The 25,903-nt window shown below is 36.3% G+C and overlaps 1 protein-coding gene across 4 annotated transcripts in view; it reads left to right on the top strand.

Moving 5' to 3' along the window:
- The window catches only part of CEP170 (centrosomal protein 170), a 102,525-nt gene that overhangs the window by 12,851 nt on the left and 63,771 nt on the right, over positions 1-25,903 (top strand). For 3 of the 4 annotated variants that reach the window (XM_068415695.1, XM_068415442.1, XM_068415529.1), the window contains exons 2-7: positions 9,692-9,837; positions 14,932-15,021; positions 21,150-21,228; positions 21,858-21,916; positions 22,030-22,192; positions 24,341-24,475. In XM_068415695.1, coding sequence (XP_068271796.1) covers positions 9,733-9,837; positions 14,932-15,021; positions 21,150-21,228; positions 21,858-21,916; positions 22,030-22,192; positions 24,341-24,475 — 631 coding nt within the window. In that variant the 5' untranslated portion in view covers positions 9,692-9,732. Of the gene's footprint in view, positions 1-9,691; positions 9,838-14,931; positions 15,022-21,149; positions 21,229-21,857; positions 21,917-22,029; positions 22,193-24,029; positions 24,476-25,903 lie in introns of those variants that run through there. The other variant, XM_068415615.1, reaches the window with a different exon arrangement.

Consider the following 25,903-nt stretch of genomic DNA (forward strand, 5'->3'; position numbering starts at 1 on the left):
TACCTTAAAAAAATTTTAACCTTCAGCTACCTCTGATTATAACAACAATATATGCATAAAAAGCCTTGTGATTGTTGTGTAAGACTACTTTCATGTACACTACCCGTCTCATGCGAAGTCTTCTAACGCGTCTTTTAATAATTTGTGTGTTTACCAGTATTCTCTTTAAAGATAACCCAGTATTTTATTTTTTGTCAAGTTGCTGGAGTCTTAGTTTTAATATGCTGTTCTTAATACAATTTGATCTCCTAGCTTCTACTAGGAATTGTGGTGTTTGTTTTGTTTTGTTTTTTCCTTGGTAGCTTGTCAATCCCCCTTTTTTTTTTTGAAAAGGGACTTTGGTGGTAGGGAAAGGCATGATTGTCTTCATAGTTCCTGTAACATTTAATTTCCCTTTCTTAGATGCTTAAATGGGAGATTATTTAGTTTCAGTTGTGTGAGTTTGCTTGAACTTAGTAGAAAGTCTTAATGTTGGACTTCATATTTGTTATCAACATCCTGATTGTTTATTCATGCAAATAATATCATTTTGCATACTGTGACACTCAAATGATTAATAGCCATCATGTAAGTCTTATTTTTGGACATTTGTTGGCAGTATTTGTATGTTAATAGTCATATAATAGGAAAGGAAAACATCTCAGGCTTTTTTTAGTAATTATTACATCAAAAACTGAGTAGGATATAGTCTTTTAAGTCATTGTCCCTCAAAATCAAAATCCCAAGTAACTTTCAGTGCAGCTGCACTGTTGGCAGCAAAAGGAGTTTATTTCAGTTGCTGTTCTGACAGCTATTCCCGTGTGTCACAGCAATAAAATAGATGTAGGTCTAATTCTGACCTGGACTGGCAGGAGAGACTACTTGTGTGGCTCCACAGCTGTAGCCACCTTACAGGACAGACTGGCTGACTGACAGAGCGCAACAGACTCCTGAGTGGCTCTTGTCCTTACTCCATCAGATGCACGGGGTGACCTGTAGAGCAAGAGAAAGAGTATCTGGGTCCCTTCTGTAGAGATCTCAAACTCTTTGAATGCAGGAGGAAAATCTCTTTATCTTGAGTAGCATTCCCACTCTCACGGTTTAAGGCTGGGGCGGCTATTAAACCTGTGGCAGATGCTCTCTATTAACCCTCCTCCCCCCACCAGAAGGGAAAGGGAAAAGGGAGAGAGACTTATGGGTTGGGAAGTTAAAACAGTTTTAATGAACTATAATATTGAAAAAGAGTATAATAATAGTAATGGAAATCATTAAATGTATACAAATCTCTACAAAACCAAGATCAAGCTCCCCCGATGTCGGTCACGTCACCACTGGCACTGCAGGGCAGGCTCTGGGAAAGCCCAGGCTGGGCCCAGCGATGGATGGGAACTGGATTCAGGGATGCACGGATCGGGATCGGGGGCAGCAGGAAAACAGACAGAGTCCTCTTTGGACACCGGCCATAGCAGAAAATGAGTGATACCCTTGTGATCCCCCTGCTTTAAACGGAGAACGACATGTATGGGATGGAATACCTCGTTGGTCAGTTTTGGGTCACCTGCCCTGTCTGCTCCTCCGTGCAGGTGTGACCCTTCTGCGGCTCCTCACTTGTAAGCAGTGAGGAATTTAGCAGTGACCTTGGTTTCTCTAAGAATAAGTACAGCAAGAGCCTTTCTGCATAACATCCCTGCTGGTGCCTCAGCAATAACTACAAACTTCGAGCGTTATCAGTCCTGGAAGCAGACACTGTCTGCAAAACATGCAGTTAGTTTCAGAAAGTGCAGTTACTTAGAGGAGACTTAGCTGAAAGTAAAAATCACTGAAAGGGAAAATCGGCCTGGTTTGGCCTAAACCAGGCCACCCAGCTAGAAGGCTTTTATGCCTTTTTGTAATTAAAATAGAAGGAAGAAATGCTTCTCCCCACAAATGCCACTGAGGAGTCTGCTGTGATAATGTGACCTTAGGGCCAGATCGACAGGGTGCCAGACTGTACCCTCCAGCTTTGTCGCTGTAAATCGGAAGATGTGGCTTTGTATCTCCCCCACCCCTCCCCACCTTTATTTTTTTGTTTGGTTTTTCTTCCTCTTCCTTTCTCTCCTTGTCAGAGACACCCTGAGAAATACATTGCTGTTGCTTTATTGATTTGGTAGAACTCTAACTCTTGTTGTTTTAATTAGTCTTTTATGATAGGTAATATAAGTAATGTGCATATCTACCTGTGCTGGATGTGTACTAATAAAAAAAAAAGTGAGGGGCATGACTCAGCTTGATCTGCTGATGCTTTATAAAGACATTTTCTTGCTCTGGTTTTCATTTCTGCTCTATCGTTTATTGTATTTATTTTTTTTTCTTAAGCTTAAAATAACTTTTGAAAAAATCTTTTTTAAAATATTGGATCTAGCGGATGTTGCAAGTGAATGATTTTCTCTGTAAACAAAAGGCCCAGGTGATTTTGTAAACTAAGATTCAAGGAGGTTTCCATACTCTTATGTTGCCTTCTTTCCTCCTCCATCTCTGTGTTACAAGAATAAAAAGGGGTAGGGACAAAAAGAGAATAGTTTTGCAGGGTAGTGGTTAAGGGGGTTTCTTTGCTCTCAGTTGTTCCCTTGTTCTGTAGAATTTAGTTGTGGCTACATCTTTCAATGGATACTGAAAATTACATATTTTTGACATAGTGTAAGGCTTCAGTATGATTTTCTAATCTTTTTTTCAAGAAATTTTGGCTAAATTTGGATATTTGACCTAAGGTGGAATAGGTCAAATACTTCAGAAGGAGAATGAATACTCGAGGGTATCATTCAGTTGCCTTGTCAGCTAAACCTTAATAAGTTTACGAGATAAGCCAACAGACTCTGGAGGACTGTGATTTTTATGAGGTGTTTTGGTTTAGTGGTAAGGACAGTCATCCTAAATGTACTCCTGTTCCCCAGTTGAGCAAGGAAGTTAAATTAATGGATGCTTGACTTTTCTTCCCTTGGGTTTCCTGTTTTCTTCCACTTTACCTATTTGCATACTTGGCATCCAGTTCTACTCTGTTATGTCAGTGTAACTCTCCAGTAATTGCATAAAATTTTCATGAACTTTATAACCAATAGCAATATTTCTTTATATCAGTGTGAACGGGAACAGTTTCTTTTTCAGGGCTGTCTATAGCATTTGAATGTTTCTAGAGGGATGTGTTCAGGTGAGTTTTCCAGTTAGTGAAATATTCGATAATAGCAATTCTAGCTTGCTGGACAACTGCTAAAAATCTAGGATTGTTTTGGTCAGTTTTCCTAAGTATGTGCACTTGTCTTCTCTGGGGGGTGTTGATGAAGAGTTTCAATGTTTTTAAGTGTAATTTACCTTGTTTATGCTTCCATTGATTTTATTTTTTTTATTAATTTTTTTACAGCCTTTTAATGGTGTATCGTTATTAACCTTTATGGATATTGTTATGGCACTAACATAAGCCTCAAAGTGAAAAGTATTGTCATGTGACAACTTGATCCAACTTGACTTGACCAAAGCATTACTTGGGTAGTGTCTTTTCACTGTGCTAAACTTTTACAGCTGTATCCTATGTCGCTTGGCAAGCAATGACCAACACTGAAGTTTTCTTGCTTCCTTTTGTGAAGTGCACTGTGAATTCAGAAGGTCCATAAATTCTTCAAGAAATATTTTTATTGATCATTAGCCTAAATACTTTAATTTAGATGGATATTTATTTATTTGAGGGGTATGAGGAGCAACATTGCATACTACTGTGGCATGAAGGATGGCTTATGCAGGTTGAATTCAAGTTCCCAATGAAAGGTTCTTGTGCCATGCATCCCCCCTGCCTCCCCCGCACAAGATACCCACTTTATTAACAAATTCACTTGATGGACTAGCCATAGGAATTGGTGAGAATAGGTTCAGCCAGGAGGCTGTTGTCTGTGGAGCCCTCCGTCTCCCTTTCTGAGATGACAGCAATGTCAGTAGTGAAAGCAGCAGGGGATTATGAAAGCACCAAGGATGGTTTCATGACTAAAACCTGAAGCTACCCTGGAGTGTGAATTATTTTCTTGTATTTATATTCCCTATGATGGCAGATGAGCCATCTACCCATACTTTGGAAAGGTGGTCTTAGTTTTCTAGCCACCCTACACGTGGCTTTAACCTTACTTGCAAAAGAATTAGGCATTCAGTGTTGTAGCAGAAATAAATGAGATCATTTGAACACTTGTAGTGTTGTGTAAAGCTAGGTACTTTTAAGATGAAATGCAGATGGTTTTTGAACTTAAATACTCAAGACTCAGATACTTTAGTGTTAAAAAGTGCTCTCTGCAGTTCCCCACTTATAATAAACCCTTTATAGAGATTTTGTGGAGATTTTACCTTAAGTGTTAATGAATTTCTCATGCTGTGGTGATGAACATGGCAGATAAAGTCAGTAAGAAGTTAATAATTCACAAAAGGTTTTTAGTGATGTGCAATAAATAAGGTTCAGGCTAATTGATTGATGAGGAGAGGAGAAAAATACTGATTATTTGACTGTTAAGCTTTTTGTCTTAACCTGAATAAGGTAGAATCCTGACTGAAATATTATGTGGTAATGCAGTTAAAGGTTATTTTCTAATGCATGTAAGTAGGTTAATTATGATTGCACATGGAACACTGCTTGTGAAATTGCTCAAATTCTTTGTGTTTTATAGAGTAGACAATATTATTGTGGTGTTTTTCACCTGGAACTACCTAGATTTAAATAAATTATCTTTATAGATTACTTTTTAGTATCAGTTATATAGATACAGTATCTTCTCGGCGTGGGAATTACCTTCACTTTGCTCTTTTCTTTCTATAGCATAGATTTCTCCATTTCAGTCAACAATAGAACTACTGGTACTAGTATCTGTAATTACATTGGATAGTCAATAAAGCAGTCGTGGTAGGCACTTTTCCAGTGGGCATTGCTTGCTGACAGCATTTCTTTGTGACTTGGGAATCAACTTCAACTTCAGCTCTTCTCCATTCATTACTGGCTTCATTAGTACTCTGTTAATTCTGATTTCTCCCTTGTCACGGCTTACACCTGATGTTTGCTTTTCTTGATTCCTCATTCCAGAGTCTCCAGCTTGTGTCTTGTCTAAGTGTGGTGGTGTTCTCTCCTTCTGGGTCTTCTACCCTCATTTTTGTTCTCTACCAGCAGCAGTGGATTAATTGAGAGTACTGGGGAAAGATGTCCTATTTTTGGTTCTAACTGGCAGTATAACATTAAAAATGGGTAATTAAAGCAAATTGTGGAGCAAGTTATGTGTAGACAGATGTGTTGAGAGAATTTATCTGTGTACTTGTTGAACTAATATAAACACGGAAAGTTTTCAAAAGCTTATTGCTTGTCTGCATTTGGAAGATTTGCACAAGAACAATAGTAAAAGGTACAAATTGATATTAAGGCCTCCTGTCACATTTCAATTACCAATTTGCGTATCTGTGGTACTACTAGTTTTTTTAAAGGTAGTAACATAGAATATTTTCCTCTAACTTTGTTTTGGAAATGTTTGAGTCATTTCTTCTGAAGCTTCCCCAAATATACTAGGCAATTGTATGAGAAGGTAGACTTAATTTTAGCAAAATTTTTAGCACCTGGAAACAGGAACTTATAAGAGCAAATAATGGGCAACATATTATCATCAAGCAGTGTCTCAGCTTGATGCAGGGGTTTTTTAATGTTATTTTAAAATATTCTTAAATAAAATTTGTTGTATAGTAATAGGCTAATTGTGTACCACTAAAATCACAGTTTTCAGTCTTAATATGGAGGACTGTGGTGCTTAAAGTTGGAATGGCAGGCATGTATTAGCTTTAGTTTAAATTTTAAACATAGCTTTTTATTTCTCTGTAGGATCAGCATGTCGGTACTTGCTAATAGTTTAGTTGGAGAACACAGTTGGCTGTTTTCAGTTACAGGCAAATGCAGAAATGTAGACTGTAGATTGCTCAAATGTGAGATTATTAAGGATTTTTGCTTACAATAACATTGCTGTATCAAAACTATAATCTTGGCAGTGTTTCTCTAGGCATACTTGTAATTGGTTACACCCATCTTTTGGCTACATACTGCAGGGCTTTAGTTCTTAGGACTGAAGTATATTTACAGGGATGATGCAGCCAGTTTCCCTGTTGCTGCATCATCTGGTTCAAATGACTTATTACCCATGTGTTTATTCTTACACACTTGTTACTGCCTTTCGAAATTCATAGTCCTTTACCATTAAATACTGTTTCTTCTGCAGACAAGGAAACATTTTGCAGTTGCAATAGGTGTCTCAGTAGCTGACTTCTAGGTATCTAGAATGAAGTATTGCTTTGAATGATCAAGTCTTAAAGATTAAATGTTTACTAGTTTGTTTAAAGATTACAATACAGCACTGCCATATTAGGAAAGACTAACAAAATGTTTCAATAAAGCATTTAAAATTCATTTTTCTATGGAAGAAATCGTAATAGTTTTGGTAAATACTTCATCTAAAAAGTGTAGTCTGTACTGGAGTAAGACAGGTCCATCTGGGCCAGTATCCTGTTCCCTGTAACCAAAGGCTAGGCAAGGAAGAGGGGTTACTAACTACGACAATACTAAGTGGAACCTCACTAGAGCACGTTCCTAGCCTCTAAAAATGCACAGCGCACGCAGTTCCTGAGCTATAAGGGGGGTCATTGCATTTAATAGGCGTGATAATTTTTTTCTTCCGTAAGTGCTCATTGCTTTTTGAACCTAGTGTAATCTTTTAGTATCCATAACATTTAATTGCAAGAATTATCATGACCTAAATTTATACTGTGCGCAGAGCCACTTCTGATGATGATTTTGTACCTGTCATGTAGTAATTTAATTTGGTATCTCTTAGACAGTGAACAATCTTTCATCCTTGTATTGTTCAGAATACTGCAGCCAGAGTTCTTAATACAGCAATGTATTAAAAATGTTGTTAGCTTTCATGAAGTTTTCAGGGTGCAATGTAATTGTCCATACCCTGTCTATTTAACTAATAAGTGTGCAGTTTCATATCAAACTTTTAATGCACTCTTTTGTTCTGATATTAAGTAACTGCTGCCATTGTATCCTTTTTTCAGCCAGTTTTGCTATACAGAATTTCAGCACACCTTTGATCACAGGCGTTGGTTTGTTCTAAAGAATACTTTAGAATAAAATATGTATCTAGGCTGATGATTCGTCACAGTTGAGACAGCACTGTTTGAAAAGAACAACATTATTAACTTAGATAGAAATGGTGATGGACTTTTAACTACAAATGTGCTACCAAGCTGTGTGGCAATGATTGTTCTGTATAATAACATTTTATAAAATTATTTCAGGTAGCTTAATTTAGTCTGTTTGTTGTCAGACTTTATCATTTGTGGGAGGTTTGGGGTTTTGTTTTGTTTTTTTTCTAGCTTGGTAGTTGTTGACCTACTTGTCTATTCTATAAATAAAAATAGTTTTTCTCCTTTATTGACAGTCTACCTATGTAAATGAAAACATGGTATTTGACTAAGAACTTTTTCAAATAGTTTATATCCTCTTGGAGGTTTTCATATGAATTTTCAATTACAGCAGGAAGGCTAAATGGTGTAAATGTTGTTATGATAAGCAGATGGGAGGTTTAAAAGGCAGTAAAATATAAATGGAGGGAGGAGCTTTGATGTTGAGCACATCCTTGATGTCAAACATCCATTTAATGTACTTGTTAAAAGCTGGAAGCTAGGCTAGCCGTTTTTGATACCTCCTTTTCTTAAAAGGAATGGAAAAATGTCATTTGATTGACTTGGTTTATCTTCTAGTTTTAAACTAGGTTAAATGAAAAATACAAATGTTGATTTCCTTCAAAGGTGCTGAATAAACTGTTTTAATTATTAAAACACTTATTTGGTAACTAGATGTCTTTAAATTTTATTTCAACAAGTTATTATTGTAGATTTAATTTGTAATCTTTGTATTTTTCATTAATAAAGTATGAAGTATAATGGAGATGCTGTATCACTTCTTCCACTGAGTTGGAGACCATTAAGTTGACATAAATTTCATTTGAAGAATGTGTTGTGATACAGCTGTGGAAAGATAATCCTATTGTATGTATCACTGTATAAGAGAACACTTTGTTGCAATACATATTTACTTTTTTATTAAGGAAATCTTTAGCATATTAAATCTTTCTAATTTCTTCCATTTGAATTGCTTTTTTTTTTTTTAATTGAATTGGTAGCTCTGGTTCATTTTAGCACCTGCCATGGTATGCTTTTGACTTACTGTTTTGTAAGTGTCTGTTTTGTCATTTTCAAATGCAGTTTTGACCTAACTCGGTCCTCTTCATAAGTTTTCATAATTAGCGGTGTCTGTCCTTGATTGTAGTTTGCCTAATGGAGCAGTGCTTACTCAGTGCTTACATGTTAGTCGTGGCTTTGAGAACCTCATTGTATTCTTGTTATTGTGTAAATTATGCTCAAGTCTGGTACAGGTGTATGCCTACTTACATTTGCTAGCCTTGCATAATTTCACTAAATGACATGTAAATGGAAGAGAAATGCAGAGAAGTTGTGGAGTCTCCTTCTCTAGAGAGATTCAAAACCCACCTGGACGCGACCCTGTGCAGTGTGCTCTAGGGGAACCTGCTTGGGCAGAGGGTTGGACAAGATGATCTCCAGAGGTCCCTTCCAATCCTAGCCATGCTGTGATTACGTGCCAGCTGTTTGGCACTGAGAGGAATGCAGACTTGTTGCTTTTTATTTTCTTTAGCTTCTCTTTTAGTGAATACAGAGGGGTAACGAATGAATGAAATGGTTGCTTTGGCTTGCTTTTTCTTAAAGAGAGATTTGGAATACTTCTTAAAGGCTTTTCCAAGTATCAGCCGTTGAATTACTCTGGAGAGTGCTTTTAATCATATTTTTGTCTGGTGTCGAGTAGGCCATATTATGTGAAGAAGTTTTCCATAAAAGATTTTATGCAGTTTTCAAGTTTTGTTTTCTTTTGTATTTTATGACATTTTAAATAGCTGTGGGTTTTTTTTTTCTCTGTAAGTATCTAGTATGTCATGTTGTTTATTGGAAAATTAAGGTAAAGTTCTGTAGGAACACTGCTTTCAGTTTTATTACTTATAAATAACTTCTAAATTTTTCATTTTGCTCTGCTTTATTTATAATTCTAAATGTACACTGTTAACTTTCGAACACGAGTTTTATTGAGAAAATCTAACTTTAAATAAGAATCAAAACTTCCTTTAATTTAAGATTTCACTTGGTGCTGCAGTGAGGACCTGAGCTTAAAACCAAATGAGGTAGTTCTTTTTCACAGGAAAATGTAATGACAGACATGCAAGTTACTTGCTGTATTTTCTGAACATTTGCCACATTGTTTATTGGTTGTGATAGTGAAGCATCAATGTAGCAATTATCTTGATAATAAGTGGTCAAATGTTAAAAGCTCTCTGACAACTTGAGGTATGACTTTGGCATTAACTAGCTGCATGTTCATTTTGAAGAAGCCTGCCTCCGATTAAATTTGCCTGGTTGCATGAAGCTGCAGACTATGTAAATCTGGAGCCTGTCACTTCCTATGATTGCTGGATTCAGTACATGCTATTGAGAATGCTGTATTTTCAGAGGCTTTTTGTATTCTGCTCACGATGTTTGCTGAGCAGGAACTGTAGCTAAAAATAAGTAAAACGAATTTCTGTGTCTCTCTTTCTCGCTGCAGGATGACGTAGCTTTGCCAAGGATTTATCAGCTAAGCAGAAAATGAGCTTAACATCCTGGTTTTTGGTGAGCAGTGGAGGCACCCGCCATAGGCTGCCACGAGAAATGATTTTTGTTGGAAGAGATGACTGTGAGCTGATGTTACAGGTAATTACATCAGCCTTCCATGTGCAACTGCTCAAATCATGAACTTAATGCGCCAGTTTTATATTCTTTTTGAAAATTAAATTCCCCAGATGTTGGGGGAGTGATTGTTTTGATTAATCTTTTGTGTTCATAGAAAAAATTGGTTTAAATATATTGCCATCAATCATACAGTTACTGTCGAAGTGCAGAGGATCATATTTTCTTCATATAAATCACATACAGAATGCAAGAATAGAAGATGAAATAAATTTTGCAATATGATCAGTAAACTGAGTAGACTGTGTACTCCATAAAATGTGATATTGCTAAGTGCACTGGATGCTTTTGAAAAGAGCTTTCTTTTTTCTGCAATTTGTAATCTAATTTAGTCCTGTGATCTGATGTAACTCTGTCCCCATGTCCTGATCTTGTTGTACAAAGGCAAATGAAATTAGTAGAGAAGAGCATTTCTCTGTCTCTTAAGGAAGTTGAATGACTCAATCTCAGTAATGGTTTCAGTGGAACTGTAAAAATACAAGTCTTAGTCAAAATAGTTTGATACTTCAGTAGCTTCCTCAACTTCTAGGATCACTATGCAGAACTCTTAGAGGTATGTAACTATATTGTTATGTAGCCATATTCCATGCACTTTGCCCTATCAAAGCTGTAGTCCTCTGAGCTGCTTCTTTCTAGTATATATATTTTTGCATGGTTAATGGTAATATTTTGGGAGTTTCTTCTTGATTTCTTGTCTTTGGTAACTGTAGAACTCTTAAGAGGATTGAACTTCAAAACTAATATTCTCAGCCCTTCATACCATTCAATGAAATATTTTCTTTTGGATTTTTTTTTCCCCCAAGACTTGTGTATGCAGCCATTAGTGGCCAAATTAGAATCTCACTTGCAAATTAAGTGCCTAGAAACCTATTTTTATGTGTATTACTCAGAATGTAGTATGTCTAGTAAATTGCATTTGACTCTCAACCTCAGAAGGCATCCGAAGGTTTTATTGGTGATGGAAATACTTTCTCCTGTTAGAAAGTAGTTGAAAATACTCATAATTTCTCTTTAAAGATAGGCAGTATGATGTCTTAGTGATTTATGAGGGAGTTATTAAAACAAACCCAAGCAAAACAACAAACACAAAAAAAACCCGCCAACACCCAAAGCAACTGAAAAACCTCACCCCATTTGTTCCTGCCCAGAAGTTTATAATGAAAAAATGCTCTCATTTTACTACTAGCTTGTTGTAATAGATAGTTGTTTCTGAATAAGGGAGCCTTTTCTTCCTTCTCTTCTCCCCTATGCCATCTCTGTCCATGGTTAATCGGTCCTTAGAGTGAAGCTGAGTACTCAAGCATTTTGTGTTACAAAACTTCAGTCATCATCACCTTCAAAAGTAGCTGCCTCTTTGATTAGTATTCTGAATAGATTCCAGTCATTTACAAGTGTTATTTGTTGTGTATTGACTTCAGAGGTAGTAAAAAGAATCAAAGGGCCTGATGATTTTCAAGAATATTCTCTTTAGCCTGCTGTTGTGTTAGGTCTACATGCCAGCATGACTGTAACACTACATACTGGTGAAGGGGGAGGAACCCACCAAAAGGGAAGCTAATAATGTCTTCTTGTTCTGTATGTATAGCTCTTTGTGTAGGACCTTCCTTTCCAGTCTTCACAACTTCGTTGTTCTCTTACTGCAAAGCATGTGGACAATGCATGATAAAGCAAGCAGAATTTAGTGCTTTTATTCATAATCTCTTGACAGAAAACATGTTATAAAAGCCTTATTAAAAACCATTTCAACTCTGTTGCATGCTTGATAGAATTAGACCTCAGATCTGTACCTAACCACTGTTCTTCTAACAGAGGTTCTGTCCATGTCTGGGAATACAGATTTACTTTAGCTGGGATATTTTGTAAATATGCTCAAACATAGTGTGCAGTCTTTGTATTTAGTTAGCTGCTCCAATACATCACCCTGCTCGTGGATAAATACCACATTTTCCCCTTCTTTCACCATTATGTTTAGAAAACTTTTTATATCTTTATGGGGGAATAATCTCCGAGGTGAAAAATTCTATATTATTCACATTATTCATAATATCAAAATTATTTCCAAAGAAAAATATTCTTATGTATTCTGAACATTTTCTTAGTAGTCTGGGTTGGATTGAAGGGTCTTTGTCTAAAAATAATGGTAGTTACAAATTTATTTTAACTGAGGATGGAGTTTTCCTCTTTATATTCATACAGCTCTTAGCACAGTTATTCCGTGATTTTTATTATTTCTGCAGTCATATGTAAATCTTTGTTCTGGGTCTGGCTGGGATGGAGTTAATTTTCTTTATAGAAGCCCTTATGGTACTATGTTTTGGATTTCTGACCAAAACACTGTTGATAGCACACTAATATTTTAGCTGTTGCTGAACAGCGTGAGGTTTCAAGGCATTCTCTCTCGCTCTGCTCCTCCTACACACACGTGACTATGCTGGGGGTGCACAAGAAGCTTGAGAGGGAACACAGTCGGGACAGCTGACTCGAACTGACCGAAGGGATATTCTGTGTCCTATATAATGTCATGCTCAGCAATAAAAACTGAGGGTGGGGGTTTTGGGGAAGGTAACAACTGCTCAAAGACTGGGTGGGCATTGGTCTGCTTGTGGGAGGTGGTGAGTGATTGCCTTTGCATCCCTTGATTTGTTTTATTTCTTCTTTCTGCTTCCTCTTTCGTTCGCTGCTTAAACTATCTTTAACTCAAACCATGAGTTCTCTTGCTTTTGCTCTTCCTATTCTCCTCCCCATCCCCCTGGGGCAGGGGGGAGCGAGTGAGCGGCTGTGTGGTGCCTAGCTGCCAGCCAGGGCACCACAGTCTTATAAAAAAGTAATTTTGATAGTACTTAAATTTGAATGGAAGGCTGCAATAACAAATCAGAAGGAAAAATGGCAACTGAAAGATTTGCACGATCTTTGCACCCTTAAAGATTGCAATGAATAAAAATGTGTCCAATTACATGCAAGTAATCTGAGCCTGAGGAGAACCTTAATATTCTGCAGAACTTCAGGTGTTTCTCTAAAAGCGACAGACTTTTGTAATCATTCTTACCATTTCAGAAGATATGACAAAATATCATGAAGCTTTAAGGATCTTTTTGTGTCCTTTACATTTTAACTTATTTTTAATAGGAGGTAGCACATAAAGATAATAAAAATAATTGAATGCTAATCCAATATGGTTTTGAATAGCATAATTGAAAGAAGTTCAGAAATTTCTCCCATAACCCGGGTCAAGATAGAGTAATTCTTGTGCTTGCATTGCTGCATAATTTGAGTGTGGAAAAGTGTAATCTCTGGTTGACATTATGGGCTCAGCAGAACACCCACATCAGTGAATTTGATTTTACTGAGATAGCTTGTTTTCACTTGAAGAAAAGTTACTAAGTTAGCAGAAAACTAACTGTACTAGTATATCTTCATTTACCATTAAGAACACTTAACTGATGTAGTATACTAGTGCAGCTTTTATTGGCATGGACCTTGTTGTTCATTTGTCTGTCTCTTCCTTAATTCTCCCCTCCTGCTTTATATCCTGCCCCCCCTTCTATACCCCTCAAGACTGCAGAGCAAATTGGTTCAAATGAAAAGTCTAAAAATAGCATAGTAAGTATAAGCAAAAGAGGGCTGATTTCACTTCTTTGAGGAGAAAGTGAAGTAGTCAAAAGATGGCATGGAAAGGAAGAATAAGGAAGTAAGTTGAAAAGAAGGAAGGAAAATAATATTAGCAAGTCTCGAGAAATCAAGAAGGAATGAGATGATAAATGTGGGATTCTGAGAAGAGAAAGCTTTTCTTTAGGAGTCACGATTGATGTTCTGATGCCTTGAACTGGCTAATGCACTGATAACTCGTAGAACTGGCAGACTGTAGGTGCTGGTACAGAAATAAGCACAGAAGTCTCGGGCAGAAATTTACTATTCTCAGTGCTGTATAGTCCTGAACAATGAGCTGAATAGTGAGGATAGAAGATGTGAACCTTAAACTGGACAGAGTGCTGTTGGAAGAAATTTGCTGCTATGCAGTCATGTCAGGACACTGCACTAGCAGAATTACCAGCAAACAGGCTGAGATCAAGTGTGCACAAGTTTCCATCAAGGGATGCAAAGGCAATCACTAACCACCTCCCACAGTGGGGAAGATGAACTGTGGGTTCCATCCAGTTGGGAACTCTTCTAGATGTCAAGGTGCTGACCACATGCATGCATGAAAGCAGCATAAATCCAGCCCCACCTCTTCCTTGCTCGAAGTCAGCACCTCAGGCTGCAGACACTTGGCCATGGGCAAATGCTAAAAGAGGGACTTAGCTGTTAGGGAGGTGGTGTTCTTGGAGGAAATAGTATCAAGGATTGTTCCTGATCTATGGGTTGACATTTGAATGTGAAATAAAGAATTAATTAAATAAAGAAATGCTGAAGTGCTTAAGGAAGGACTGACAAAAGAGAGTCAGAACTGATGGAAAGCCCAGTAGTTCAGGAGTACTCAGACATTTAGTGAAGAGGCTATAGCTAATTTGTTTAGGAAATTGAGGTCAAAGAGAAACGTTTCAATACTTGTAGACTATGGTAAGTATCCCAGGCAACATAATGGAAGATTTACTGATGCATGACAGGAAACTGTGTTTCAGAGAGAACAGCAATACCACAGAATCATATTCCTGTTTTGAAAGATGCATGTAGTTAAGGGGGTGGGGGGGGGGGGGGGGGGCGGGGAGAGAGAGAAAGAGAGAGAGAGAGAAAGGTGAAGTTGATGTTAGATTAGAACTGAAAAAAAAAATCTTTGGATAAGATATAGCTGGATCTAACTTATAATCACATTTGGGGAAACATTAAGAAAATAATTCTTCTAAATTAATTTTAGGATTCTGCTATGGGCACCCAGGACCAGAGTTGGGGTATGATTAGAGATTGAGTTTTTTCATATGTGGCACTAATTTTTTTATATAATTTGAATAAATGTGCTATGTAGAAACAAAATAATCACTCTACTATAAGAAATAGCCATTAATGCTGTATTGATCTGTTTTTGAAATACCTTATTTTATATGATTTTTTTGTGTATTTTAGTCACGAAGTGTGGACAAGCAACATGCTGTACTTAACTATGATGCATCTACGGATGAACACTTGGTGAAGGATTTGGGCAGCTTGAATGGGGTAAGTTAACATCAGAAGTGGATAGCTCCCCATACTCTTCTGTGTGTTTGTTTTGGGTTTTTTTCTGAGCAAGGAGAGTATGACTTAACAGGTGTACATTAATATCTTTTTAATGCAAGATTGGAAATGGGGAACATGCGGAAAGAAAATATATTTTTCATGGGGGTTTTCCACTGCACGTTATTTAAAGGGATGCAGTAAATTCCATTAACAAGAGGGCCTTGGCAGTAGGAAAAAACTCAAAAGAATAAAAAGGAATATGTTACTCTTCTGTATTTTAGAAATGTAGGAAAAAAAATCTTGATTATATTGTAAAAAAAAAAAGGGATTTCAATCTCTAAAATGTCTGGTTAAAAAGTGGATTTTTATTTCATATGCTATTCAGTTTTTCTCCTTTTTACTACAGAAAAGAATGTTAAACTTTACTTCATATGTGAAAAAAAAATTTAAGTATGAAATAAACATATTGTAGGTAAACCTATTTAACTAATTCTATATTTGCATTTAGTTTTTCAGTATCCTTTTTGTCAAAATGTCTGAATAATGTGTAAGTGTTAAGTTATTACAAACTAATGTAGGAAAAATGCAAAGTTATGAGCAAAATAAAGTTTCGTATGAGACTTTGTTTTAAGCCTTTTCTAGGAATTGCATATACAATATTCTAGGTAACTTTCACCTTTTATAAATGTTTTGAGTATTATAATAGATTGTTAAAAACTTAGTAACTGACATATTTTTGTAGCCCTTCAGATACTTCTTTATGAGCTTTTTTTGTACACATTAGTTATGGTTGTTACTTTATATAACTTTAAATGTTTGGCTGTGTCATGAATGTGTACAGAATAAAATCATGAGTTCATCTGTGATTGCTTATTTGAATTAACATTTAGAAAGCTACTGGTAGTGAATAGCTATGTCAAATGTTTAAAAAAAAATAGAAGATGAAGAAGAAATCTCAAGTTACTGCCTCTTAGCGTTGATTTAGGTTTTGGTGTTTGATCTTGAAGTGCCTTTCAAAATAAAAACCCTGTTAGTCTGTCTCTTAGCTTTTCTGTATTTTAAGTTAAATAAGCCTTATAAAGAGTCAGTCTCCACTCCATATGAAACCGGTGTAACCTGAAGGGTTATATCCTTTAAACAGCTGTAGACATATAAGAACTTCACTCCTTAAATATTTAATATACCTCTATATTTTGAAAGTCGGTGCACTGCTTCAAGCAGTGATCAAAAATGAATTCCGTGCATAGTAATTTTGTGCTGAGCCATTTGATTTTATTCCCTAATTCTATGTTACTCATGTAGTCAGTAGGCATATCTTCAGATTTTCATTGCCTTGTCACAAAACTTGAATTTAATAAAAATATGTGTTAAAAGGCCTTCATTCAACTCCTTTCTTTCCTTCTGATGAAGAGCTTTCAGTTATTTGCTTCGTTTGATTCGATTCATCCTCAGGTTTGAGTTGTCAGTTGCTCTATAGCTGTTTACCCAGAGACATCAAAGGAACTCTTTCTTCCCACAGTTTTGGGACAGGGAATATTAAGTCTTAGGAGTTCAGTCCTAGCTCTTTGTCTTTGCAGTGCTTCCCTCACTATCTCTTTCCAGCTGTGCTTTTCTTACATGCCTCTACCTACCTGGTTTCCAGTCAAAAGAGGAAACGCATAATGTTCATAGAATGGTTTGGGTTGGAAGGGACCTTAAAGATCATCTAGTTCCAACCCCCCTGCCACAGGCAGGGACACCTTTCCACTACACCAGGTTGCTCAAAGCCCCATCCAACCTGGCCTTGAACACTGCCAGGGAGGGGGCAGCCACAACTTCTCTGGGTAACCTGTTCCAGTGTCTCACCACGCTCACAGTAAAGAATTTCTTCCTAATATCTAATCTAAATCTACTCTCTTTCAGTTTAAAACCATTCCCCCTCATCCTGTCACTACTTGCCCTTGTAAAAAGTCCCTGTCAGCTTTCCTGTAGGCCCCCTTCAGGTACTGGAAGGCTGCTGTAAGGTCTCCCCGGAGCCTTCTCTTCTCCAGGCTGAAGAGCCCGAGCTCTCTCAGCCTGTCTTCATAGGAGAGGTGCTCCAGCCCTCTGATCATCTTCATGGCCCTCCTCGTACTTAATTGTGTGGCAGAACAATATATGCAATGCCTCTGTACCTTGCAGTGAGCTACTAACTAGGCAACAATTCCTTTAGCCTAGCTACTGTTTCCTGTGAGAACACCACCTCCCTAACAGCCAAGTCCCTTTTTTAGTGCTTCATCAGCTTCTACCCATTCTTTCTTAGCTTGCTTCATCAAGAGCAAACATTTATTTTGGGTCTCTCCAGTTAGTCCCATTTCTTTGGAGAACAGATGTATACTTTTCTTAGTATACGGGACCATTCCATTCCTGGTGTAATGCACTTTAACCGCTGAAGATAATTCAGAGTTTAAGGGGAGATGGCTACTACGAATACATAGGGAGGGCTTTTCTTTTGAGTTTTATGAGTCCCAAATACTTTCACAAGACAAACTGATGCACCTGAAAGGATGCACCTGGTGCCCTAATGCCTGAATATTCTTATCTGTATGGTTGATTCACACTCAGTTCACTGAAAAGGTTACAGCAGTCTTCATCCTGGACTTCATACATCTAGATTTGAAAATAAAGCAAAAGTAAATTTTAATCAGATTTACATGATGTGAGGTTTTATTTCTGATAATCCATCACAACTCCACCTCGTCATTCCTGCTTATCTTTTATTTCGTAAAAAAAAAGATTAAGGAATCTCTCTTTTGTGAAGCAAATGTGTACAGTTGCTAAGATATAATCTATTCTTTCACCAGTACCCTTTCACACTGGTGTTTTAGGACTGGATTGCAAAATGCTCAGAAAAATTTGTGAAGGCTTAAAGAGAGTTGACTCTCACTACTTGAAGAATAAAGCTTTGGAAATCATATGAATATATAAAAATGTGTATAGAGTGATTTAAAGGGGGAAAAGGATTCCTTATTTACATAGTAACTAGCTTTTTCAAGCTAGCTTTGTCTTGCATCCCAAAGCCTATGGTGGGATTTTAAAACTCCAGTGGCAATGCAACTGAGGCTTGGTTGTTGTATGCCATCAGTTCAGTCATGAGGATGTCTGTAGACTGCACACACTGCCTTCAGAGTTCCTGGGTTGAGTATGCTGCATGCACTTGAATTTCAGAACGCTGACCTGGGAGGAAAAATGCATATGTACATATATACATCCATGTCCACAAGGCAGCCTAAATTTCGGTGATTCACTAAAATTCAAGCCGCCTTGAGAATATTCTTCACATGGGTTTTTGCTCTGGACTCTCACAGTGTTCAAGTGGAATAAATATGCATTAAACACCACTCAAAGTTTTGTGCTTACAAACCAGTAAACAGTTGTACCTTTAATTCTTATTTCTTATGGAAGATATTTTCTATGAAGTAGGTAAGCAATTTTTTTAAATAATGAAATAAACATTATTTTCATTTAGAAAAGAAAAGAAAGCAGAAGATCCCTTTACTGTTTTGGGAAAGGACATTGTTCCTGTCTTTCCAGACTTCATCTAGTACTAGATTTAGATGAGCAACACAAGCATTCAAAGATTCAGATTCTTGGCTCAATTGTTCAAGGGGGTTTTTTTATGTGCGTGTGCCCCTAACTTCAAAGTGCTTAAAAAATGGCATATTTCATCTGCTGCATTCCTTAGAAACATGTACATGTTGTTGTAAAATTCTTAAGTAGGATGATCTTGTGGGGTTGCGATATTCCAAGTCCCCCAAACTGGCCCAAACCAATAGTAAATATGTTTCAGAAAGGCATCCTGGCTATTTAATCTATATGTAGTATTAACATGTAGTTGTTATGTAAAGTAAAAATGAGCAAGAAGCTGTAAGTTTTTTTAATGTATGGGAAAATATACAACTGATAAATAATTCATAATGCAACAGTATCATACCAGCTAAGCCATAAATATTTTATTTGCCTTGAATTTGCCCTGAATTAAGGCTTCATTTTGGATTTTAAAAGAAGGTGAAGGAAGTAACACCAAGGAACAAGAGACTTTTCACATATAGCTGATTATTCGTATTTCTCACAAGGAAGATGCTACATTCTCCCCTGGCTTTCTTGAAATCTTCCCTCTCCTTTTACCTGAAAAGAATGTAAGGGAGAAGAACTTAAGAGTATAAACTGTAGCTTCTTTAATGCAGATTTGAAGTGAGCCTTGAGGAATAGTTTAAGGGAAGATGCTGTGCAGAAGTTTTTTGTCATCTCACACTGTAGAAAGATCCTTCAATGATCTGTAACTCTGAAACTGTCTTAAATATTATGCAGAGTTACATTTACTGTTTTCTTTTTTCTTTGTAGCTTGATCTCCAGTTTTTGTAATCAGCTTAATATTCTATTCTGCTAGACAAAACATTTCTTCACCCTATTATATTTCTCTTATCACTGAGTGAATTCAGAAGATACTGGCACAATATAGAGTTTTCTCTGAAGGTAACAAATTAAATGTAAGAAACAATTCACTTTCACAGTTAGAGATTCAACCTATTTAGAAGAGCTCTAAGAACAGTGGTATGAGTCAGGATGAGCAGAAGGGTCAATTTGAGAGCTGTCATTGGGAGGTGGCTGGTTCTTGGAGAAGTCTCTACCTGAAGATTTAAGCATCCCCTCCAACTGCAGAAGGGCAAGTTGTGAGAAGGACACACTCTGTTCCTGACACTCACTCTGTTCCTGACACTCACTCTGTTCCTGACACTCACTCTGTTCCTGACACTCACTCTGTTCCTGACACTCACTCCGTTCCTGACACTCGCTCCTACCGTAGCGTGTTAGCATCCTTGGTTTCTGGTATCTGAAGTCACCACATGCAACTTCAAGTCCTGGTGATGTTAGTAACCTGGGCAGTTTGCTTGACACTGACAGCCTGTCTTTCTAAGACTGTAAATCAGTCTTTAAAGATGCAGAACAGTTCCAATGAAGGAATAAACTTTTTTTTCCCTGTTTTTTACAGGCCTTATCTCTGTTTTAGAATTTTACGTAGATGACGTTCTCAAATTTTCTTTAGGGCTTGAATAATCTAACTTCAAGACCTGTTTATGTTTGGGTTTTTTTTTTTTCCCCACAGAGATTAAATTGTTTTCCAGCTCTTCCAAATTACTTGTCTGAGATCCATTTTGACTTGAACGTGTATTATTCTTCCTCCTTACTGCCTCTGTAATTAGTCATTGTATATATCTCGGATGTTCTCTTGAAATTTATACCAGCATGTTTTTGCAAATTCCTTGTTACATTTCTCTGTTAGATTTAATCCGGACCTTGAAATCGGAGTGATTGGTAATCTGTACTGCCTCTAATAGCCAACTGATAGGGCTGGTGAGATTGGACAAACTTTCAGGGACATAAATCTTTCTCCAAATCACTGAAAGCTTGTCTGGTTTCTCCAGTTATGTTTCCAACAGTGATTTCAAGGAGGAGGGGATTACTTATTGTACAATAAATGAATTTTCAAAAGCTATTGTCAAGCCTATGGAATTTACTCTGCTTTACTGCTAGCTGGTATAAAATGTTATTTCTGCTTACAAATATTGTTATACCTACTCTTTCAAGAGTCGCAATATATTGATTCTTTATCTGCTATTTGGAGTTACTTGGATGCACTGACTTGGTCCATTTTTCCTTTAAGTCCTTTGACAATGTTTAGAAATTATAAGCTACCTCAGAACTCTCATATTCAATGTTAAATGCTTTACAAACATGATGATAAATCAATTCTGACAGCTAATTGAGATTGAAAAAGCAAACTACAAGAAAAATAATGAGTGGAGGCGCTAATTTGCGGGAACATTAATCAACAATTCAGTAAATACTGTTAACAAGATTGAACTTGTAAGAAACTTTTCAAGGCCAGTGTGATGTCAGCAGCCTGGATGGTGACTGGTGTTTAACCTATCTTTTGAAATATTTTGTGAAGCAGGTGGCAATTTGAGCTTATAGTTTAATTCCCCAGTGAATCACCAGTAGAAAATTTGCAGTGCTGAAAACTTTCATATAAAATTAGTTGAGTGATTTGTCATTTTATTATTTTGGAATTTAATGCTGTCTCTTTCTGTCCTCATTTATTTCTGTAGACGTTTGTGAATGATGTGAGGATTCCAGAACAGACATACATCACTCTGAAGTTAGAAGATAAATTGAGATTTGGATATGATATCCTTGTCATGAAAATGCACAATGCCCTGATGCACTTTTCTTGCTAAAAGTATGGTTGTGTTAAATGAAGGGTTCTCATACTACTTGAGAAGCTACTTTGAAATATTTATTTCTCTCGTTACTACAAAAATGACTATAGTAGAGAAAATTGCAGGTTTTAGAATACTGTACCTTTGTCAGAACTATTGATAAAATACATTTCATTGTTTCTCACCACAAGAAACATCAACTTCCAATTACTATTTAAAACCTAATGTGTAACTTCTGTGTTGCTAAGAAACATTACATTTCTTGGAGGCAAATATATGAATATTTCTATCATATGAGATTGTGTACAAGTAGAGGAGATTACAAGTAATTACTCAGCAAACTACTGAATGAAAAAGAGAACTTGTATTATTTAAACATCAAAGTATCTAATCAATTTTCTATTCACAAATAGTAAATAATTGTATTATGGATTTGCTTTGATGAGTGTGATTGTACATGCTAGTCCTAAAAGTGACATGTTTGTAGAACAAGTGTCGCCATTCTAATGGCAGAATAGGCTGCAGAACTGTTGCTTTTCTGTAAAATTCATTTGTGAACTGAGAAATCTTTCCTCTATTTTCCTTAGCATTTCCTACATACTAATCTTTTTACTGTTGTCAGGGGAGAGATGAGGGTCCCTGAAGAAGCACTTAAGGTAACAATGTACAGTTCCTAGGTGTTCTTCTGCCATTGTGTAATTATTGGTGACATAGGGGTTTTTTCACTCTTTGAGGGTGTTTTTTTTTTTCTCTACTTTATGTCATGTAGCATGAAAAATTCACAAGCCAACTTCAATTATCCCAAAAATCTTCAGAGGCAGAAGGGTTGAAGCAAACCAGCTCCAAAAGCTCAGAGTCCAAGGTAACAGACTTCACAGCTGAAGTGCACCACAAAACTACAGAAGCACTGAAATCTGAAGAGAAATCAATGGGTAAGGTTCATTTTTGCTGCAGCAGCACACAGACTTGGAAAGGATATTCGTTAGCTTTGCTAGGATGCTTGTGAAATAATATAGATAGTAAAGACTCCACATATGTGAAATTTTAAACATACTTTAAGTGTAATTAATAACTTTCAGAATTTAATTTCTGCCTTTTTTACTGTAGTATCCACATGTTAAGAAAACTCATAAAGGGATGTTTAATCAGCATTTATCATATTTTTGCATTTCTCTTTCCCAAAATCACAAACTTTCAGCTTTTGTGGCAGGAAAGTGTGCTAATTTTTTTTACAGTTTTACTGAAAATATTCGTTCAGGAACAGTTTGTACTTTTTACCACCACCATTGTCAAGTGCAGTACTTTTTTTTTTTCATTTTTAAATATTTGGGGATTTTGTTTCTTTGTTTCATAGGTGTTAGCATTCATTTTCAGATGCATCAGGATAGAACCTGTGTGTTCTGTTGTGGTTTAAAAATTTGTAAAAACTGTAGCTTTGATCTTGTTTCTATGTTATCTTTCATATTTATGTAATGTGTCATGGTGAGTCTGCTGTGGGTATCTTAACTTCAGTGTGAGGCTTGCTAAAGCTTATTGTTCATCTTATAGCAACTTGCAGTGTTATCTGTTAACTACAGGAGATAACCACAAGAATGAGAAAGGAATCAGGTATTGTTGCTTCCTTAACATGGAGCTGACTACGTCTGACTCCTTAGGCCAAGGCTGTTCAGTTTTGTTTAGGTTTAATCCACTCTTCTGGAATACACACTTCAAAGAGTTCTCTTCCCCATATATAGGATTCTGTGGCATAACTAATTAATCTGTTTGTTTTGTTGTCTATTAAAGGTACATGAATCCTATCCAGTACTTCAGTGTTCCTGTTCAATATGGTTTTTCAGCATTCAGGTCCTCTTAAATAAAGTGGCACAGTGGGGTTTTTTAATCCTCATCTTCCATTTTTCTCTTTAGTCTTCCAAAAATAACAGTGAAAGTTAATGATAGGGATTTATATTTGAGTGCAAATCTCAGAAGCTTTTTGGGGAGTGATTCTTTCACTGTTGCTGTATATGTGTGTAGCTGTTTACTGTTGCTAATTCATTACACAAGCATCAGCTGTCAAGTTTTTGAAAACTATTCAGTATTGACTGAAGTGTAATCCTGTTTAAAAAAGAAGTACTTAGTAACTTCAAATCATATTGAAACATTTGGCATGGCTATGAAATTATATATCATCTTGGGAATGGCAGTGAATAAAAATTGAATAAAAATGTTGACATTCATGATAGGCAGAGTAGCAGACAAGCTACTAAGCTGTATTTGAACAGATCATGTTATTTTATATAAAGACTGTTAAAGTATATTCAGAACATCTGTATTATACTAGAATAGCTAAATCTCAGTAGGGTGAAGTATTCTCCCAAGAGATCAGGTCAAAACTAATCCAGTCAATTTATCATCAAGGTAGAGATCTTAATTATAGCAGTGTGTTTTTTTTTAATTTAATCTTTACATTTAAATCTGTTTAATCATGTGTAACATCCTATATAAGAAATAGCATTTTTAGTTGTACTGTAATTTACTTTTTAAAGTATTTAATTTAAACTATTACCTTTTTTAAAAAAATTTTAAAAAGGTCGTGCTCGGTAACGTCTTACACAAGGTAACTTTCAGCACTCTGTAGTAGCTGTCAGCAATTTGGAACCTTGGCAACATTGCAAAATTTGATCAGTTTTTCATGCAGTGAGTTCAGATTTCATTGAAAGGTCAATGTGAGTAAAAGTGAGAATCTTCTCACAGAAATAGCAGCGGATGGCTTTTAAGAATGTACTGCTATGCTGATGACTTCCAACTGAAAGCGGAAAATAATGTTTACAGATATATCAGGGTAACAATAAGAGATGTCAGCTGCCTTTGCATAAACGTTTGTGCCAGAAGTTTTGATCAGGACATTAGTAAGCTTTTATATTTAGAACCCAGATCAGTTATCAAGCCTCCAAGTTTTCGGCAAATGCATGCAACAAATTCACTTCAGCTTCCAGGAGAAATGATCCAAGCAAATGACTCTCTCTTCATGTCATTTTAACCTAAATATCACAGCTAAGCAGAAAAGTAACTTCGTCTGCTTTGGGCTGATTTTATAGATCTTTCTGCCATGCCTCGTGGGACACCTTTGTATGGACAGCCAGCCTGGTGGGGTGATGATGAAGCTGATGAAAAAAGTGGTTGTAAGCCAGATAGCAAGAATGAAGAAAAAATGCATGAGACAGGGGCTTCAGGTAAGTCTGTTGTCTTATTTTTCTGGGGTTTGTGCTCTTTAGTAAAGTACATGTATTCTTAACTAGGGAACTAAAGAGATATTAATGTTTGGAAGTTTCATAGACACTTGGCATAGATGAAAGCCTATTAAAATTAAGTTAGTTTAAAAAATGTATTCTGTGAGAAACTATGCATTTCCATAGACCAATTTCACATGTAATGTATCATTTTTTTAGTATATAATACAATTTGTTATCAGTAAATACAGAAAATAATGTTACCTGAGCCAGTGGGTCTTATTTGTCAATTTAATCCATATCTGTCATTTTATATGCTCAAAATTAGGGGTTGCATAGGGATATTTTATCAGAATAATTCCTGAAAATAAATAGTGCTTTATTATTTTTGTATTTGACTTTTAGCTATACAAGGCGATCTATGCCAACATTCTCTCCTGTAATTCAATAATGCTGCATTAGTGGAAATTACATTTCATAGTTCTTGCAGTAAAGATTTGCGTAGTCTAAAGTTAAACTGGTAACATTTATTTCCCCGTAATACAGGTATTTTTTTTTTTAGTTAGCATACCTATACACAGTATGTATTGCCAAAACTTAAATCTCATTATCTATAATTAGGCATGTAAATCTATTATCAGGCATATAAATAAAGTGACTGCTATTTTAATAAAGAGAATAACCTCAAAACTTACTCAAGTTAGGACAAAATTCAGCCATGTTTGTTCAGCTGTTTAGACATGCATTTAAGGCCCAACAGTTTTAAGTTTGCAGGTTTTTAAAGTACTTTAACTGAGGTGGGAATTTCTCTCGTCCTGTAATAGTAGTTGCTTTGATTATCGTGAATCCTGTTTTGCAGGAATTGGAGTAAACTCTAAAAACATGTAAAATCAAACTAAACTAACACTTCAGTGTAATGAAGTCAGTGTCTTTGGAGTTAACTTTTTATCGTAGCCTTTAATGGCCTTTTTCATGTTAGTCTAAAGTTGTCATGACTCAGACCATAAAGTAAGTCCCTTAATATTTGAACTAGTAGAAGGAAAACAGGTGAAAACATTTAAGTTAGTGACAGTTTTTGTGCAACTTAAACAACTTTGTTGCATATAAAGGAACTGCATCATAATGCAGTACAGTTATAGAACACTCTTATTTGGTTGGGTTTTTGGTGAAAAATTTCTCTACCACACGTGGCATGAGTGGAGTATTCTATTGTGTGCTACTGTGGAGGCTTTTTAAGTACAGATTTAATATCCTACATTAGTAAACTATAACACTACAGTTCAAATCTTACCTAGAAATGTGTTCTTCAAACACTGTTAAGCATTCCTAAGGAATACAAATTTTGTTCCTAAAAGCAATAATAATGATAGGCAATGACTGCTAGATGTTGTTCCACTTCCGTTTTTCTCAGCAAAAAGGAAAAGCGAATAT

Source organism: Nyctibius grandis, chromosome 1 (genome assembly GCF_013368605.1).
Source record: "Nyctibius grandis isolate bNycGra1 chromosome 1, bNycGra1.pri, whole genome shotgun sequence".
Taxonomy (NCBI): Eukaryota; Metazoa; Chordata; class Aves; order Nyctibiiformes; family Nyctibiidae; genus Nyctibius; species Nyctibius grandis.